The sequence below is a fragment of the Callospermophilus lateralis genome, chromosome 3, assembly GCF_048772815.1.
Source record: "Callospermophilus lateralis isolate mCalLat2 chromosome 3, mCalLat2.hap1, whole genome shotgun sequence".
Lineage (NCBI taxonomy): Eukaryota > Metazoa > Chordata > Mammalia > Rodentia > Sciuridae > Callospermophilus > Callospermophilus lateralis.
The window spans coordinates 94,594,219-94,614,048 of NC_135307.1; the positions used below are offsets into that span (position 1 = coordinate 94,594,219).

Sequence of the window (19,830 nt, forward strand, 5' to 3'; positions counted from 1 at the left end):
AAGTGTGTTAATTCATTCTGTCTACTACCATAACACCACACAAAACAGGCATTAGCTTTGAAGTGCTTGACTTAAAATTTGTTATAAGAGTAGCAAGCAAGAAAATTGAGGAAAACAAATGCTGTAATCTATAAAATTACTGCTTTAAACCCTATTATCAAGACACCTAAACATAACTTTTAACTGAAGCACACTGAAATAGCAGAGCCAGAAGCAGCAGTGAAGGACAGTTATTCTATAGCATACTTCACTTCTAATGTTTAAATAACTGTTTCCAAAAAGCTTCTATTTTAAATTTTTGATTTAAGATCATAATTGCATTTGATTGTAAACAGAAGATAGCATGACTAATTCAGCTGAATATTTGTACCCTCAGAAATTCTTGTAGTTAAAATAAATCATCTTACCATCGCAGAAATTCTTGTAGTTAAAATAAATCATCTTACCATCGCATTTACATGCATTTCTTAAACACATGCATACATCATGCAAATGCATGTACACACAAATTCTTAAAAGTCAAATTCTTACAATACCTGAAAATGGTTCCTCTGAGGATCAGAAAATTTAACTACACTGGTTGGTTGGTTATTAAATTCCTGCTTCTGACCACTGGTATAAGGCCTGAAGTTTTCAGGAAGGCAATACAAATCAGTCTGTTCATTTTTGCTTGGAGGACTATAGCCACTCCCACCTTCATCTCCATCTTCTTTGGGATGGTACTCAGGATGTGGGTCTTCAGTTTTATTTTGATTCTCTTCCCAGCCATTGCCACTTTTTTCTCCAATATATAAGCCCTGAATTTCATTATAGTGCTATTAGATGACAGAGTAAAATAAAAGCACTAAAATCTATTCCCACCCTCATTCAGTCATGATCACACCAAATACTTACATTTATACTTTGAGATTTGGGCAGAATTTGATGCTTGTTCCAGTTCATCTCCAATTGCTCAGAAGGATGCAGTCTTGAAAAAAATCAATACTCTATATTTAAAGCCTATCATTCATGTAGATATAAACACAGAGAACCCAAAGATTCTTATATTTGTTTTTTCCCCTTCAACTTTTACCCAAAGATTTAAGAATTTTTACAATTGCTTACATTATTATTACCAGCAAAAAACAACAACAAAAAAAATACATAAAATGCAACATGCAAGGAAAAGAGATTTTAGGTCCTTACTCTTCCTCTGTGCCGTCCATACTACAGTCTGAGAAGTGAAGTTCAGGGGAGGAGAGCTCATCATCCAGCATATCATGAGGAAGGTCGGTGAGCAATTGCTGCAACTGAGTCAGAAAAGTGCACATCAATATCACTGACTAAACCCAAGATGCCAACCAAAGCTGCCTTGGAACAGCAAGTGACAAGCCATGGAAGTTTAATTCTTCCATTTAACTGATTTCTTAAATTCCACATGAATTATGTTCATCATTTCACTTAAGGAAAAAGGAATGCATAATATTAGGATTTATATTAGAAGGCTTTATTTTTTTCTACAAAGGTCTTAGATTTAAAAACACACACATTACAGCAGAATTGAAAAACTTTTTTAGGGGCTGGGGATGTGGCTCAAGCAGTAGTGCTCTTGCCTGGCATGTGTGTGGCCCGGGTTCAATCCTCAGCACCACAAACAAAGATGTTGTGTCTGCTGAAAACTAAAAAAATAAATAAAATTAAAAAACAAACAAACAAACAAACAAACTTTTTTATAGTAGTATAGCAAGTCATAATAATGGTACAATCATTGTATTATGTTGTCAAAGGGCAGACTTGCATTGCAGAGTCCTGTTTTGCCCCTTATTAGACCTTGGGGACTTGATAATCAGACATCCCACAGGGAATCTGAGTTGCCAGATGCACTTTGCCCAGGTGGTAAGAACAACAGCAGCAGGTGGCCTAAAAGTCCATAAGCTCCCACAATGTGAGAGAAGCCCTGTTGGGAGTAATTAATTAGTAGTCAGTTATATAATTCCAGTAATGAAAAGATATACAATACTCTGGACTATAATAAGATATTTGAATAAAAAGAGGGCCAGAAGATTCTGGCTTTCTATAATAGCATTCTCAAAAGCAGAATACCAATATAAAATAATCTGACTTTGCTTTCCAATTTTATTCTAGGAAAGTCTTCTTCTTAACATTCTGCCTACATGAACTAGATAGATAAAATAGATCCATTCAAGTTTCGAGATAAATTGTGGTAAAAAGAAAAATTTGTCGAATTTCAAGATGGGTAATTGTTTTTCTTTATGTCCCAACACAGTGTCTTAAAATTTGAAACAATTAGAAGATTCAAATATTATGTTACTTAACAGTTTGTAAGGGGACTGCTTAAAATGACTTCTCTTTAAGAAATTAAGCACCAGTTAACAAGCTAAGTCCCTCCAAAGTGCATAATTCAATCCCATAAAATTATGTAATGAGTGACTTTTAAAGACATTAAATACTCTGTAAAACCTTGGAGAAAAAATGAGATGCTCTTTGGTTTATGGCAGGTTTTTGTTTCTTTTTTGTTTTTGTTTTCCACTTTCTCCATCACTAGTATAAAAGAAATGGAACATAGTTGCAGTTCATATCTGAGTATTGGGCTTAGAATTTTTTTTTACAAACTTTCTTAAAACATTCGGTAAAAATGAAAATAAATATATTCTTAGAAAAGTTCTGAAAAGAATGTCCCAAATTGTTAGGTTATGGTGAAATAAAATTTGGAAATGAGAATGGAGTATGTGAAGTAGACAAAGTAGATACTTTCTTATTTCCACGTATATTTCTGATATTCCTGGATTAAAAAAAAAAAAAAGTTTTCTCAGTGAATTTGATTGGTTAAAGATGAAACAAAAGAAAAATTCATTTCAATGAAAAATTGTCTTCACCTTTAAATCTGCTTAATACTAATATTAACAACCAAATCCTTGCCTATCTGCTCGTGCAGGGTAGTTGAAAATCAGTTTGCCACTTTAGTGATAGGCACATCAGAGTTGATCAAAAATTATAAAGAATAAAAAAACAACACACTACAAACAAAATACATCAATATATAAGAATATTACTTGCGAGCATACTATAGGGATACTGCCACATCAATGATCATAGCAGCACAATTCACAATAGCTAGACTGTGGAACCAACCTAAATGCCCTTCAATAGATGAATGGATAAAAAAAAATGTGGCATCTATACACAATGGAGTATTATGCAGCACTAAAAATGACAAAATCATGGAATTTGCAGGGAAATGGATGGCATTAGAGCAGATTATGCTAAGCGAAGCTAGCCAATCCTTAAAAAACAAATGCCAAATGTCTTCTTTGATTTAAGGAGAGCAACTAAGAACTGAGCAGGAGGAAAGAGCATGAGGAAAAGATTAACATTAAACTGAGATGAGTGATGGGAGGGAAAGGGAGAGAGAAGGGAAATTGCATGGAAACGGAAGGAAACCCTCATGGTTATAGGAAATCACATATATGAGGTTGTGAGGGGAAAGGGCGGGGAAGGGAGAGAACTGAACAACAACAGATGAGGTAGAGAGGGAAGATGGGAGGGGAGGGGAGGGGGGATAGTAGGGGATAGGAAAGGCAGCAGAATACAACAGTTACTAATATGGCATTATGTAAACATTGTGAAAGTGTAACGGATGTGATTCTGCAATTTGTATTTGGGGTAAAAATGGAAGTGCATAACTCACTTGAATCAAATGTATGAAAGATGAAAAAAATAAAATAAAATAAATAAAAAAATAAAATAAAAAAAGAATATTACTTGCCTCAAGTGAAAGGTAGCAAAATCACGCTAACAAGACAATGTACTGGGGAAAAAATAAATATCTATGATGTCTTTCAAAAGTAGCTCAACCTGTTCTGTCTGAACTAAGCATCACTACTTTATGGAAAAACACTACCTCACATGTTACACAAGAGAAAATAACAATAAAATCAATCTTTCATACTTACATAAGTAAGGATTCTTGAACAGAAAGAATATTTTCTTCTAAACCTTTAGTGAGGTGCAAGTACATGGCCTTATAATTCAGGGGAACCTTGCCAAAGACATTGGAACCATTCATTTCCCCTTGCCTCACAAAGACAGAAATAGCTACATAATAATTAAGCAGTTAATGTTGCTTTCTTTGTGATATCACAAAATTGGCATCCATGGAAGAAAATTAAGTTGAGTGTGAGAAATCAGCTGATCAAAATGCTTCTGGATCTGTAGATTAACTTGCTAACTAGAAAACTCAGCCCTCGGGGCTGGGATTCTGGCTTAGTGATAGAGAGCTTGCCTAGCAAGCGTGAGGCGCTGGTTCAATCCTCAGCACCACATAACAATAAATAAATAATAATTAAAGCTATTTAAAAAAACAAAACTCATCCCTGTAGTATCTAGAGTCTTATATTTTTACATATATGCTAACATTTTTAAACAGTTTAGTTCATCTTCAAAAAATTTCTCCATCAAGTTCTTTGGTTTGGCTGGATTCTCCTCCTTAGCTTCTATAACTTTCAGGACAGAGAGAAATGAAATGAGATGAAGTCCTTCTAATAAGGTCATTCAGGAATAAAATCCCACCCTCAACATCTCCATTGCTCAGGATCAAAGTGTGCCCTCCTCCTATCCACTGTCAAATAGATTTTGCTTTTGGTCATTAAACCTTGTACCACCAAACACAAAATTGCCATATTGACCTATCCATGATAACAAATAGAGAATTTTAGAAACTAAATTTTCCTCATTTAGATCTGCCACCTTCCAAATACATACTGAAGGACAAAATTAATAATCCTCATAAATGACAAGATTTAATCCCTCATTAATTTCAAATTCAACAGAGTGTTTGACTGCAAGTAGCAATCTTCTCAGTGGGATATTATTGTCTATCGACTGAGTTTAGTAATTTAAGAGATACCTCCCCTAAAAAAAAGAGAATATGTTATTGTTAAAGCTTCTACTAAAACATATTCTAAAATCATTCTATAAACTCCTCTTCCTTTATTACTTCATGTTTACTTCCTAAAGAGAAAAAGAGGGCATTTAACTCAAAGAATTTCATCAACAACTTCTGTTCAGGAGTGAATGTAAAACAGACAATATGTCAGCCCTTTGTTAGGATTTTCCACTTAAATTGACTAAACAGACTGTCTTCAGAGCCTATAATCCCCTGGTATTCATGAAAACAGAAGTTCTCAGATGACAAACCATACAATACATTTTCTCCCAAGAGAAAAACAACAAATGGAGTAACCAACAGTCATCTACCCTTGGAGCAGGCAACCTGGCAAGTGCACTTCTGAAGAGATTCTGGTATTTTTTTAAATGAATTATAAAATAAAGCTTTCATGGATACACACTAAGAAGAATCTATTTTGATCAAAGAACCAAGTTTAAAACATACTTTGAAAAGGTCCAATATGGGAATGATAAAGGGCCAGAATAACTTGGCAGCTATACCTTTAGTTTATGAATTATGCTATGTTCAGATGCAAGGTGTGGGGGAAACATTTCATCAGCTAAACTAAATTCCATAGTGTAAGTAGGGGAGACCTGGTCTAGGTTGCTGTATATCTGAAAGAGAAACATTTATTAGACAAGCATGAGCCACACTATAGATGGTACATAATAGTATTGTAGGCCAAGAGCAATCACTGGAGTTCCTCCATGTCAAGTTTTTCATTTTAAAGGCAAGCAAACTAAGGTCAAGAAAACATGAAGGGCAAGCCAGGGAAACAGGTCAAGTGCAGAGCTGGAACCTAAAGTCTGAATCTCCCCATTTCCACTGTCCTCTTCTTCAATATGACATGAAGTTGGTTACTGGATGACACTATTTCTACCTGTTTGTATACAATTAAGTTTCAACCCAGACAGTGATCATTCAATATTCCTTTAAAGATACCTGTATAGGATTGGGAAAAACTCACAAGACACAATCCAGATAAGGTATAAGAAATGGATTAAAAATATATATAATATCAAGACACAACCATTTGCTTCTTGAACTATCTGGGGAATGACAAGAAAATCTCACTAAATTAATCAAATAATATGGAATGTAAATAAACACTAGCCCCCTCTAGTGGAAACAAAATAAAAAAAATGTTTCTATAACTACATCAAAGCAAGGCAGTTAAAATGTGGAAAAGGTACCAATTAGAAAATCTACCTCAAAATACACAATTCCAAGCTCAATGAAACTTTATTATCTATTAGAAGAGAAGTACCAATATAAAAACTAAGAGGACCCACAGCAGCATTACCAGGTTCAAGGTTCTGACTGCTATCTGCTACTTAAATCACCTCCCTTTTTACCAAGAACACTTTCAAATATATATATATCATCACTAAATGAGCCATCATGAGCATTTATCTTGACAGCACAGATTACTAAGTTATTTCTGCCCCAAACTACCAGTTCCAGAATATATATGTACATACATACATAATTGTACTATCTGGAACAAACAATTATCACAGAGCTACTTCTGGTGACATTGCAGAAAATATATGTATACTTCACCAGACTGTGACAATCCCAAATGACCATCTACCTTAAGCTGTGGCTTTATCAATAGATGCTTATAATAACCATTCTTATCTCAAGCATAACCACAAGCATATCTGTAATAACTGTGAAATCACACTGTAGGCAACTTTAGGTGAAAGGCATTTTGTAAAGCCACATTCTTACATTATGGACGAGTTAATAAAAGAGCTTTTGAATTCTGCTTTTGTGGCCCAGCTTTATATATTTTACTTGTAAACATTTGCCTAAAATATTCTGAATGAGGTCTACACTGAGTAGCAAGGACAACAGCAGCTCTCAAATGGTATACCAAGAAATTATGCTCCAGTAAGTTGTGAGGAATATGAATAATGTGCAACAATTGATAATGAATACTGACATGATACCATGTTGCCATATATACCAGTACACCATAGGTACAGCAATTTAAAAATTATTATAGTGCCTTACTTTTCTATAACATGATTGAAGGCTTTTGTCCGAAATATGAGTCTATTCATGGTAGTCTGAGATTTGAGATTCCATTTGCTGTAAATATCCTCTGACTATTAAGTCACTTATTTAGGAAGTCCTTTCCTTTTCTGAAGACTAAATGCACTTTCTCCAACTGATCTTCAATGCAAACAATGGAGGGAACAGAAATGGCAAAAGCAAGATCATAATTATAATTGTACAGCTGATCAGGACGATATGGAGATTGGAATTTGAGAACGGCCTATTCACTGAGTAACCAATGATATACCAGCACTTACTCAAATTACTTTATTTGGTTGTTTACTTGTTTACTGTCTGCCACTCATCTGTAAACGTCCTGAAGACTCCATTTTCTGTTCCAAGCACAGAAACTTGGCCTCTCCTTCCACAACCACTGTCTCCTAAACAAAAATTCTTAAAGCATTGAACTATTTATCTGATGGCAACACTAAGTTGTGTTTTATTCTTCTCTCAAAGAAAGAAGCATTCCACTCATCTACCTTCTCAGGTCCAAGTAGCCTTCAGGTTTTAGGATTTTGTTGTGTTGTTGTGTTTTTGTTTTTAAGAATCATAAATCCCTTCAAAATGACACAAGATGATATAATTTTTTATCATTAAGAACAAATTGTTAAAGATTGGGCCTAGGGTCCTTTTTGTGAGTAACTTACCTCTTTTTCCCTTTCATAATCTTCTTTGTCATATTCTTCCTCTTCATTTTGTGGCGGTAGTGCCACACTGCCAAAGTCTAATGACATGGTCCTCCTATGGGAAGGGGAAGATGTTTGATTTCTAAATAGCCAATAAAATCTTCCCAGAACAAAACTACATAATAAAACTGCCATACCCCAGGTCAAAAGACAACAGGTTGGGAGAAAATATGTGTAATTCATGTATGATAAACAGTATTACAAATATAAAGAGAGCTCTTACAAATTAATTCTGATCCACAGAAAATATCTGCATGCAGCAATTCAAAAAATTTTAAATGCAAATAGGTAATAAAAGTACAAATAATTTTTTTTCTAATGGCCTGGAAAGTATAATTTAACACAGAATTTTTGCTTGAGCAAAAAAGTAAAATAATGATAATGAAATAGAAGAGTGCCAAACACAAAAATCTTATTAACAAGTTCAAATAAAACTTTCAAGTTGATGTATGGCACAGGTAGTAATTTTCTTCATTCTTTGAACAACACAAATCCAAATTTCATACTTTCAAAAAGTGAGTTCCTAAATCCTGAGTTAATATTGCTACCCAGAAACCACTACAATCTGCTAACATTATAGAGTACACAACAGAAATCTAAGTGTTAAATGTTCTGCTTGTAAACTTGATACAATCAGGTTCCAGCAAAATACTAAGGAAAGATAGATGGGAAACCAGAAGCTATGCCACTGTGAGGTTCCAATTCCAAAAGCAACAGCAAAAGCTCCCTGAGGAACAGTCACTATTGTGTGGCAGAAGCAACAACTGGAGATGCATTTTTGACTACTCACACTTAGAAAGACTGTTGATTATTAAATTACACTTAAGGATCCTGACACTATACCTAGAATTCCCAGAATTTCAAAACTCTGAACAATTCTGACCAAAAAAAAGTAACCAGGTATCATCCATTACCTGGCCTAATATGGTCCACCACTCAGTCCAGTGCTCTTCATGCCAATGAAATGCACTTTGATGTGAGTCTGAGCCACAACTCACTCACTACACCCTTCAGGTTCTAAACTATCATTAAACTGGAATTCAAATAAAAAGCACAGAGACCCAGCAATCAAAATGAATTTTCTATACAGAATTTATCTTCCTTAGCCTGGTGTGGTAGTACAAGCCTGTAATCCCAGCTACTCAGGATGCTGAGGCAGGAGAATCTCAAGTTCAAGACAAATCTGGGCAACTTAGTAAGACTCTGTCAAAAGAAAAGAAAAGTCACTGGGAGTATATCTCAGGGACAGAGCACTAGCCTAGCATGGGCAAAGCCCTAGGTTCAATCCCCAGGAAGGAAGGAAGGAAGGAAGGAAGGAAGGAGGGAAGGAAGGAGGGAAGGAAGGAAGAAAAAAAAGAAAAAAATTAAGTAAGAAAAAAAATTTAACTCCCTGTGTTAAGAGTTGAGAATTACATCACAACAGTCCAACACCAAAAGATATTCCATTTCATCAAACCTAAGATACCCTTGATTATATGATGATAATTCCATTTGCACCATTTAAAAAAAGCAGTCAATTAAATTATGACACATCATACTTTGTGGATATTAAAATGTGAAAATAAAATGTGCACTTCAGAATATGGCATTAACACAAATATGAATTTCCACGCTGAAAATTCCCATATACCTAGTTGTTATTTTGTTTATTTCAAGGACTGATGTTTTTTGGCCAGCCTCTAATTTCTAGCCCACCTTCTCATTCTTTCTTCTCTTGGTACCTGCATCCAAATCCTTTTTAATCAACTTTTATCAACTTGAACTTTTCATGCCAAGTTTAACCTTCCCAGCATCTGCTCCTTAGGCCAGCCATACTTACTCCTTTCTACTCTTGTGCCAGGACTAGAGGGAGAAGGAACATAAGCACTCTTTCACTAAGAGGAAAACTATATGCTTGAGGAATCTAAATCCTTGTCTTCACCTAGCACCTACAAGAATTCTCTTATGCACCAGCCTAAGATTAAGATCTAGATATGGTAACAAGCCTACAATGTAGTTGAAAGGGTGAGAGGAAAACACATAATCTCCTGTTTCTACGATTTATTTCACTCCTGCAAGTAGATATCAAGACTACAGTATATACAGATAATTAAAATCCCAGCCCAGGTAAACTCTATCACCATAAAGAGATTAGATTAAGCTGGCCCTTAAAGATAACCATGAATCCTTGCTGCTTCTAAATTCTGCTTACTATATTCCCCACCTCTTCTTTCATTTAACTACAACTACAACCCAGAATATAAAACTTGAATTAATTTCTCCTATATTAGAAAAAGAAGAGAGGGGTTTTCCCCCAACCTTTATTAATTGGTCATTAATTGAAGTTGAATATTGAAAAGGAACTTTGAAGGTTACAAGAGCCTATTGTTAAATAAAGGAACAATATTAAATACTGAACTACTTTTTCTCAGGAAATAGATTAATTCTACAATGTGCTTTTAAGTGAAGAGAATAAAAGACAAAACTGCATTTTCTTAAAATGACATTTTAAATCTAAACCATGTCATTAGTTATCTGAAAAGACCAAATCTCCCCCACTGAGGAAGAAAAGGTATAAATAAATTTCCTTCTAAAAAGTGCAAACTATCAGAGACCTTAAGAGACAATTTTTGGCATAAAGAGAAATCTGATCAACTTAATGAGGTTTAAAAAAAAAAAAGACTAAAAGGAAATTAGTATTTTTACTGAAATAACTGAAATTTAAAAGTAAAAGCTAATGTTTTACTTTAATCATCACTATAAATACTATCAGAGACTTTACTATAATATTCAGAATAAAAGACTATATTAAATACACACACACACTCTTAGCATGATAGCAAATCCAGAAACCATAAGGAAAAAAATTGATTGAAAACCTAACCACAGAATGAGTATAAAGCAAAAGATATAATAAATATTAAGTATCAAAAAATGCAATACTATCAAAGTCAGAAAAAAATTATGAGAAAAAATATTTGCAAAACAAGGTCTTAACAGATCATTTTTGCAAGAAAATGAGAAAAAGACAACTCAATTTTAAAATGGGCAGTGACATGATGTAAATAACATGTTAGTATTTAGTTAATTTAAAAAAAAATGATGAACTCATGAAGAATTCAAAGAAGTGTCATTTAATCAACAAAATGCCATTTTCAATCACTGTATTGAAAAAAATCTCAAACTGTAACACCTAGTATTGGCTATTGTGTATGGCTCATAAATTGCTGGCAAAAATATAAACTGCTAAAACCATTTTGAAAATTATCAATTAATATATTTTAAATGAACATTTACAAAAGTATTGTAATACAAAAGTATTGCCCTAATAAAAAAAATTACTTTTGAATTAATTTGGCAATACTATACCACTAGTAAAAGTAAAAAATATTGTTATATTTATTGATTCAAAAGACAGACCATTTAAAAAAATCAACATGAAGAAGTACACATATGCTTTTTAAAAAATATCTTAATCTAGTTAAGATTCTCATCCTAAAATAGAAAACTTTTCCTGAATCCATTAACAAGATATAGAAAATGAATATCTGTTCTGTTCTTAGGTTAGACAGTTCTCTGACACAGTTATCTAATCGAACACTCACTTGTTGTCCCTGGTTATATTTTCTTTGCCCTCCTTGCAACAAGAAGAAAAACAGTATGTGTTTAGTTGGGCTAAAGGTTACAAAGCAAAAGTATATATATATATTTTTTTTTTACCTCATTGAACAAACTAAGCACCCTAAAGGCAGAATTAAAATATATCTGCCAGGTTGCAGCTGTAGCTCAGTGGCAGAGTGCTTGCCTAGCATGGGGGTTGATCCTCTGCACACATAAAAATAAACAAAGGCATTCTGTCTCTTTACAACTATTAAAAAAAATTTTTTTAAATGTATCTGCTCCTTAGTCATAGTAGGCACAAAAATGTTTGCTAAATTAATAGAATATATGCATGTTACATATTGGAATTCATTATTTTAATAAAATTTTATTGAACATTACTGTGTGCCAGAATATATCCTACATGCACCTAAGATATGGCACCTACCAGTCAAGGGGAGCTCACTGTCTTAGGGAGACAATGCTGCAAACTAACAATTACAATGATACATTGTAATAAATTCTATCAAAGGGAAAATACAAAGCACAAATTAACATGTTTAACAATAAAGGAAGGCTTAAAGAGGTTTTACAGAAAAAACAGTCTTTAGATCAGAAATAGATCTCAAAGGACACAATATGGTGTAAGTGGCTCAAGAATGAGGGAACCCATTCAGACAACCTGGGCTCAATTTTGGCTCTTCTATTTATCAGCTGTGCAATCTTAAACTGCCACCATTCCTTCATTAATGAAATGAGGGCAAAAACAGAATTCTAAGAAAAGGTGAATGTACAACCTGCATATTACTTCAAATAATACAACCTCCTCTGGGATGAAGATAACACCCTCTGCCAGATGCCTTCCTAAATCTTACCACAACCACCCCATGAAATTAGTCACTTCTTTGCACTTTCAGACAGCATTTCTCATACTTTTCTTATGGCTTCACCTTCAGCCTCTCTTATTCAGTTGAATGCAATCATCTGTAAACTGCCTGGTATTATCATAGATGTATATGGTGAAAATCAGCTTAAATCAAACTCCAGTTCTTGAGTACAAGATAGAAAGGGTTAGGTGCCCCAAAACTGGTTATAAGAATTGCCCTGGAAGTTAGAAAATTCTACTTCCTTGCTTACCTACTAACTTCCCTTCTAGAATGGAAATAGCCAGAGCACACTAGCCTGCTGTAGACCAGCAGGCTATAAAGGCCTCTTCATTCAACAATTTACCAAGCTTTGTTCAAGTTTACAAAGGACATGGTGGGAAAAACAAAATGAACAAGTGATGACAATATCTGTTTTCAACATTGTGTTCAGTACTAATGACAGCAGCTTGGACACATCAATTCGAGATAAGCAGAGGAAGAAGAGCGTGATCCTAATGCACAGAAGGCACCCACAGGCTGAATTAATCCATAAATGCATGGCCTTGCATAAATGAATGACCTTACCAAAGAACTCGGTTGGGCGTCAGCCACGGGACATCAAACAGGTAGGTACCACGAGATCAAAAGCTGCACGGACGGATCCCAGGAAGCCTAGGTTGCTAGCTTTGGGTGCCAGCGTCACTTGTACTCGGTCAACACACGTGCACAGAGCACCCACTGTGAGCCAGGCGGGGCACCAAGGTGACCACCGGTGGGGGTCCTCAGGGAAGGGTCTCCAGGCGACTCCAGCAGCCTGGAAAGGAGTCGAGGAGAGCTTCCCAGGTGTCACTTCTAAGTAGGATCTTGGGAGACTGAAGAGGTCTCAATGACACTTAAAAGTCAAAATCTGAACCCCGTAACCCGCGGGCAGGCCACCACTGCACGATTTGGGGAGGGGGCAGGTCAGCCCGGCTGGAAGCTTTAACCAAATCCCAAGAACCCCGCAACCCCTCCAAACCAAACCCCAAGCTCGTTGCGAAGCAAAATTCACCGGAGGCCACAGACACTGTCACCGCGGGGGAACTCTAGCCCCTGCCGAAGACCAACTTCTAGCAAACCCCCTTACCTTGATTCTAATCCGCTGGCTCCTTCCTAGTCACAAACAAACCCACGGAGCCCGGAGGCTCTTGAAGAGCAGCCACTTCCTTCAATCACCCGCTAGAATTTCGCCTGGTGGGCGGGGCCCGGCCGGTTCGGGGCCGGGCGAGGAGCCGGAGGTCTCCGCCTTCCTCAAGCTTGGTTGAGAGGTCCCCCTGCAGTTGCAAGAGCATGGCTGTTTGAAGCGGGCGCCAGAGGTGGCGGGAAGTTCCCCCTGTGCTCCTATTGGTTAATTAATGAGCCAATTACCAAAGCGTTGACTCTGGATGGGTGGGCTTATCGGTTGCCTAGAGACGCCAGAGCGCCCGGCCTGAGTCCTTCGGGTGCACTGGCTCACTGAGCCGGCTCTCACATTTGGTGCGGAAGGGCACTGAGGTGGGAGGTGTGTCGCCGGGAGTGTCAGGGGGCCGGCGGGGGCGGGGGTAGTGGGACGGGTTCTTGTATCTCGCGGTCTTTCCACTCCTACCCCCCAGTGACCCCGCTGCTGCACATAGAGTCCCTGTTTTCCCCACCAAACTCTTCTAGCCTTAAAAGTTTTTGCATTTCACTCTTTTGTCCTCTAAGGTGCTATCACCAGCCTTTGTTGTTTTACTTTGTCTTCTAGCTTAGAAATTCCTGCCTTGTTAAAATCTGTGTTTCATTAATTACTGGTAATATGGCACATTTTCCCATATTTGTTCACTATGTACTTGAATTCCCCTTGGGTGTGAATGTTGTCGGCATTTAAATATGTTAACCGATCCTTTAAGACAGCACCTCCAAGTATTCAGTAAAGCCTGATACTGTTATCTGCCTTCTCTGGTTAGAAGAGTTCCAGTGAATACAAAAGAGTCAGTGACAGCAGATTCACATATACTTTTAACCCTCTCCAATATGTATGGAATAAAATGGTTGCGCAAGGCTCTTTGTAATCTGGCTGGTTTTCCTTTACCACCTCACCACTCAAACCCTGTGATGCCTACAATGACCCCTGAAACTTCATCAACTAGCATAAGGTCTGGCACAAAATGGTTATTTACTCCATAGTAACAGAATGCATAAAATCACAAGCTGAGCTACCAATAGTTCCCAGAATGCTTTTGTTTTGCTCAAACTGTTTCTTTCACTTGCATTGCCCTACCTTGCTTATCCATCTACTTGTCTCCAAGAGAGTGAATACCTCCTCTGAAGACTTTCATTACCTTTGCTTGGCAGAAATTATCTTTCCCACCTCTGTACACAGTGTGGATGGGTGGGCAACCCATAAGCCCTCCCATCCAGAGTCAACTCATCCTTTCATGAGATACAATGCCTCTATTACAATCAGTTTGTCTGTGTGTGTTTGTGTGTGTGTGTGTGTTTCACTCAGAACAATGTGAATATCTTGAGGTACTTATTTACTCTGCTTCCTGGGCATCTATTAGCATGCTTCACCACCCCTGATAGCCACTCAAGACAGTTGTGTTAAATTGTGTTAAGTGAATAAATTAATAGATGAACAAATAAAGACTTTATAAACCAGAAAAAGCAAATAAAAGACATCCAGGTAAATGGCATTTGTTGAACTTGAGCCATGGTATCTGTTAATGAGAACTAGACTGGGGCACTTTTCCACCAAAGTCCATTAGTAAACTAATGTATCTTGTGTCCTGTGCTCAGGGGTAGACAGAATGCTTAATCAAGAATGCTAAGTGATCCCTGCCCACAAACAGCTGCTTCTTACAAATACAAAAGCATAAAATATGCAAGGGGGATAGCATATATGGAGGCAGTGTTTATAATTTCTTACATAGTCATACAGTTTTGTAAGCCCTTTCACAGGCATTATCTCATTTGGGTGCTCATGATTTTAATATTATCCCCTTTACAGTTGAAGAAACTTATATTGAAAAATTAAGTGACTTATTAGGGAACCATACAGCTAATAGGAGACAGAATTTGAACCTAGGTCCTTTATCTCTAAATCCAGAGCTTATCACTATATACAAAATATATTAGTGAGATTAACACACAATTGATAAAAGGTGCAGATTAAAGAATAAATCAAAATTCTCTCTGCCTCTAAAAATGGATTTTAGAGAATTTGTGATTATATGATAATTAATAACATTTTCTTTGGCTGCCTATCCTGTTTAAGTCCCGACAAGGTGCTTGAATATAAAGTATAAGGCAGAACCCCTACCTTCAAGATACCAACACTGTCTGGGGAACAAGATCCTCACATAGAAAGACAAATGATAACATGAACAAGGAAAACATTAAGTTTAATAGGAGTAGAACAGGCAATAATTCTGAGGGAAAGGGAATATTTAAGGATCTATCAAGGAAGGTTCCAGGAGGAAGAGGAGGAGAGACCTTAGCAGGCAAGTTGATTAGCATTGTGAGTGCACTGTGAAGCCTGGAACACTTATCTGAAAATAGGAATGATAATATCAGCTTTTCAGGATCATGGGAAAGATGCAATGAGGAGAAATTATGTGAAAGAGCTTCTAAAATGTAAAAACCCTTAAGATTTTTTTTCTATTCTGTTTCCACATCCTATGACTTATTGGATTAGAGCACACATTGGGGTCTGAGGCAGTAAGGAATAACCAGGAAGGTACAACTGCCACAACCTAAATACTAAGATGTTCTGGAAGCAGTGGGCAGAGAAAGACAAGGATAACAGAAGCTTATGAAATAAGGCAAAGGAGAAGTCTATGCAAAGGATGTGGTTTTATGCAAACAGAACAAAACTAGGAAGCACCAGAGACAGAAACAGGAGTTCTTGGAAAGAACTGAGGAAGATCAGACCATTATTTGTAGCCCATTCATTCAACAATACTTTTTGAGCATCTACTTTGTGCCAAGCACTATTCTAGAGGCTTAACATTGACATATTTTTCTAGAATCTCCCATGCTCACAACCATTGTGACCTCAGCACCATCCCTACACACACACCATCCCCAGCTCTGGCCATACCTGATTAGATCAAGGGTGAGAATCAGACCCAATCTGAGCCAATCAAATTCCTTTACCAGATAACTGAAATAGGACTTCAAGAAAAAGGAAGGTAGCAGCCTTCCAGAAGAGAATCAGTCTCTTATTACACTTGTATTTCATGGGAAATAGGCTGCCTCTATAGCCTTGTCATGCAGGTGGCAGAGCCAAGACTGAAGATCATGAACTTCTACCACTGAAAGCCATGGATTTGCCTAATTCCTGTACTATCAGAAGCCTGCTAGTTCAGCTTTTCCCTGGACCCAGAGATACCTGATCTTAAAATTAAAATGGCTTTCGAATTGAGCTGGCTTGGGTCATGTAGAGACAATATTATTTCCCCCGAATGCATGTCTACTTGGAACTTAAGACTAACTTTATTTAGAAATAAGTTCTTTAAAGATTTAATTAGTTGATTTCAAGTGATAATGGATTAGAGTAGCCCCTAAATATAATGACTGGTGTCCTTGGAAGGAGAGAGGACAAAAACACACAAGAAGAGATCCATGTTAAGATGGAGGCAGAACTGGAGTTATGTTGCCATGGGCAAGGAACACCAGGGCCACCAGATACTGGAAAAAAACAAGAATTTTTTTCCCCTAAAGTCTGGAGAAAGTGTAGGCTCTTACAAAACCTGATTAAAAAAAATTTGATTTCAAATTTCTACCTTCCAGAGATGTGGGAGAATAAAATTATTAGTTTGTGATACTTTATTACGGGAGTCCTCCAATATATTCCTTGTATATAGCCAGTCATAACTAAGATGTATTTTTAATGATAGATTATACTTGGAAAGTCTAGACCAGTGATTCACCAAATGTGTTCCATAGCCCAAATACAGTGAGCCACAAGGATCTCTCTGATGGGTCATTCAATGACACAAATGCCAAAGTCATTTCTTCAGTTATCATGGGAAAATAACTTGCTAAGTTATAGGCTTTTATTTTTTCACACATCCAGGAATCCACCAAACAAGATATCAAGGTTTGTTAATGTTTAGAATTCATAAATTTAAATGAGTATACTATTATCAGGTATATCAAGAATGATTATTCATAATTTATATGTACAACATTGTAAAGTTCCTGCTAATGCATACTTGAGGATAGCCAGAATTCCCACTTTTGGGAGAATGATTTTAATAGTGCTTTTCTTCAGGAGGTAATGGTTTTTAAGAGCCATTATTACAGCTTCTTAATTATTAACTATCTTTTTTTGGCTTCATCAATATTCAGTAAGTTTGCTATGAGTCGTTTGGTTAATCCAACTCTGTGTACTGTTAACCAGTTTAAATTATTTACAACATGACTTTAAAATAACACACATTTTAATGTTCAAATCTTTATTACTAAAAATCTATAACCAAGGCATCCAATTCCTCTGAAATTGCTTCTACTTTATAAAATGTGGTATGAATCTCTTTTATTTAAATAACTTACAACCAAGGCAAGTGTGAAAAATTACTTATTTGAAAATTTATAGGGCTCTATTTTTTATAAAATCATATGAATTAGATCATATTTCTTTCTTAAAACTAAATAAACAATTTCTAAAATTGTTCTCTTCAGTTTTATATTGTCACAGAGTCCTTTTTTTCCCCAACTTAAAGAAAAAGGATGAAAATCATGGGACAACAGGTCTTTTGCTTCTTTAAGTTCTGAAAGGCCAATTGCTTATATTTAATGTTTAATATTTCAATCACAACAAGATTTTAAATCAGAAAATCAGTAAAAGCTATTATAAGTGATGTTGACCATTTAAAAAGGTCTGAATCTATAAGAATTATATTTGATTGTGGAATACGAGTCCACCCAAATGCCAAGAGATGCTCAAACCATTCCACTTCTGTTTCTTGAAACACTCAGTAGGTTAAAAAAGAAGTCTCAAGACGAACTTATAAAACTAGTATATATTTTAACTGCTCACATAGGCACTCAGTGCACACTAACAAAATACAATGATACCATTCATAAGAATATTACAAGATTCATCAAAAATATTGATGCATTTTAATACTTATATGCGCCAGTAATGGGACACACAACACGTTTAAAGTTGTTTGATACACATCTGTTTTAGGTCAGTTTATAAGAAGTGAATTTGGGGATGAAAATTCAGATGCAGATGATTTAAAGAAACACTTTCAGGAGAAACCAGTAAGGAAGTGAGGAAGAGGGACAGGAAAGGGCCAAGCAAGGGTGTGACTTCAGGAAAAATGCTGGGCCCCACCTGATCCCACATGGAACCCCTAAGTGTAATCAGAGGCAAAGGACCTGAGATTTCACACTCTTGAACTAGTGAAGGTGGCAAGACAGCAACAGTGCAGGGAGTTAGAAGCAAAACGTGGAAGTCAGGGGAGGGGTATACAAAATTATTGTGTTGTGGTCTATTTGACTCTTATAAAACTTGAGAAGAGTTTGTTTGATGAATGTAGATGCTCCATTGTTCGGAGCATATATATTTAAAATTGTTAAGTCTTGTTGTGTATGGTTCCCTTGAGCAGTATGTAGTGTCCTTCTTTATTATTTTTGATTGACTGTAGTTTGAAGTCTATTTTATTTGATGTGAGGATGGAAACCCCAGCTTGCTTCCACAGTCCATGTGAGTGGTATGATTTTTCCTGACCCTTCACCTCCAGTCTGTGGATGTCTTTTCCTATCAGATGAGTCTCTTAAAGGCAGTATATTGTTGGGTCTTTTTTTTTTAAATCCAATCTGCTAGTCTATCTTTTGCTTGATGAGTTTAGGCCATTAACAGTCAGGGTTATTATTGAGACATGATTTGTATTCCAAGCCATTTTTGTTTATTTTTGGTATTTAATGTGACTAGGTTTCTCCTCTGATTAGATTTTCCTTTAATATAATTGCTCCCTCTGCTGATTTTCATCATTGTTTTTCATTTCTTCTTCTTGGAATATTTTGCTGAGGATGTTCTATAGTGCAGTCTTTCTAGTTGTAAATTCTTTTAACGTTTATCATGGAAGGTTTTTATTTCATCATCAAATCTAAAGCTTAGTTTTACTGGATATAAGATTCTTGGTTGGCATCCATTTTCTTACAGCGTTTGGTATATGTTATTCCATGATCTCCTGGCTTTGAAGGTCTGGGTTGAAAAATCTGCTGAGATTCGAATTGGTCTCCCCCTATATGTGATCTTATTCCTCTCTCTTGCGGCTTTTAAGATTCTATCCTTATTCTGTATGCTAGGCATTTTCATTATAATGTGCCTTGGTGTAGATCTGTTGTAATTTTGTACATTTGGTATCCTGTAAGTCTCTTGTATTTGGTTTTCCAATTCGTTCTTCATGCTTGGAAAATTTTCTGATATTATCTCATTGAAGAGATTGTGCATTCCTTCCGTTTGAAACTCTGTGCCTTCCTCTATCCCAGTAACATTTCAATTTGGTCTTTTGATGTTGTCCCATAATTCTTGGATATTCTGTTCATGGTTTCTAACTATCTTCACTGTGTAATCAACTTTATTTTCCAGATTGTATACTTTATCTTCATTATCTGACATTCTTTTTTCCAAGTGATCTAGTCTGTTGGTTATGCTTTCTATTGAGTTTTT

General features: G+C 36.2%; 1 protein-coding gene across 1 annotated transcript in view; it reads right to left on the minus strand.

Moving 5' to 3' along the window:
* Cep152 (centrosomal protein 152) overlaps nucleotides 1-13,288 on the minus strand; it is a 76,940-nt gene extending 63,652 nt beyond the window's left edge. Inside the window, exons 1-5 of the mRNA XM_076848553.2 lie at nucleotides 13,270-13,288; nucleotides 7,660-7,753; nucleotides 1,186-1,289; nucleotides 895-967; nucleotides 537-797 (exon numbers count right to left, since the gene is read on the minus strand). Coding sequence (XP_076704668.2) covers nucleotides 537-797; nucleotides 895-967; nucleotides 1,186-1,289; nucleotides 7,660-7,746 — 525 coding nt within the window. The 5' untranslated portion in view covers nucleotides 7,747-7,753; nucleotides 13,270-13,288. The remainder of the gene's footprint in view (nucleotides 1-536; nucleotides 798-894; nucleotides 968-1,185; nucleotides 1,290-7,659; nucleotides 7,754-13,269) is intronic.
* Nucleotides 13,289-19,830: the final 6,542 nt, after the last annotated feature.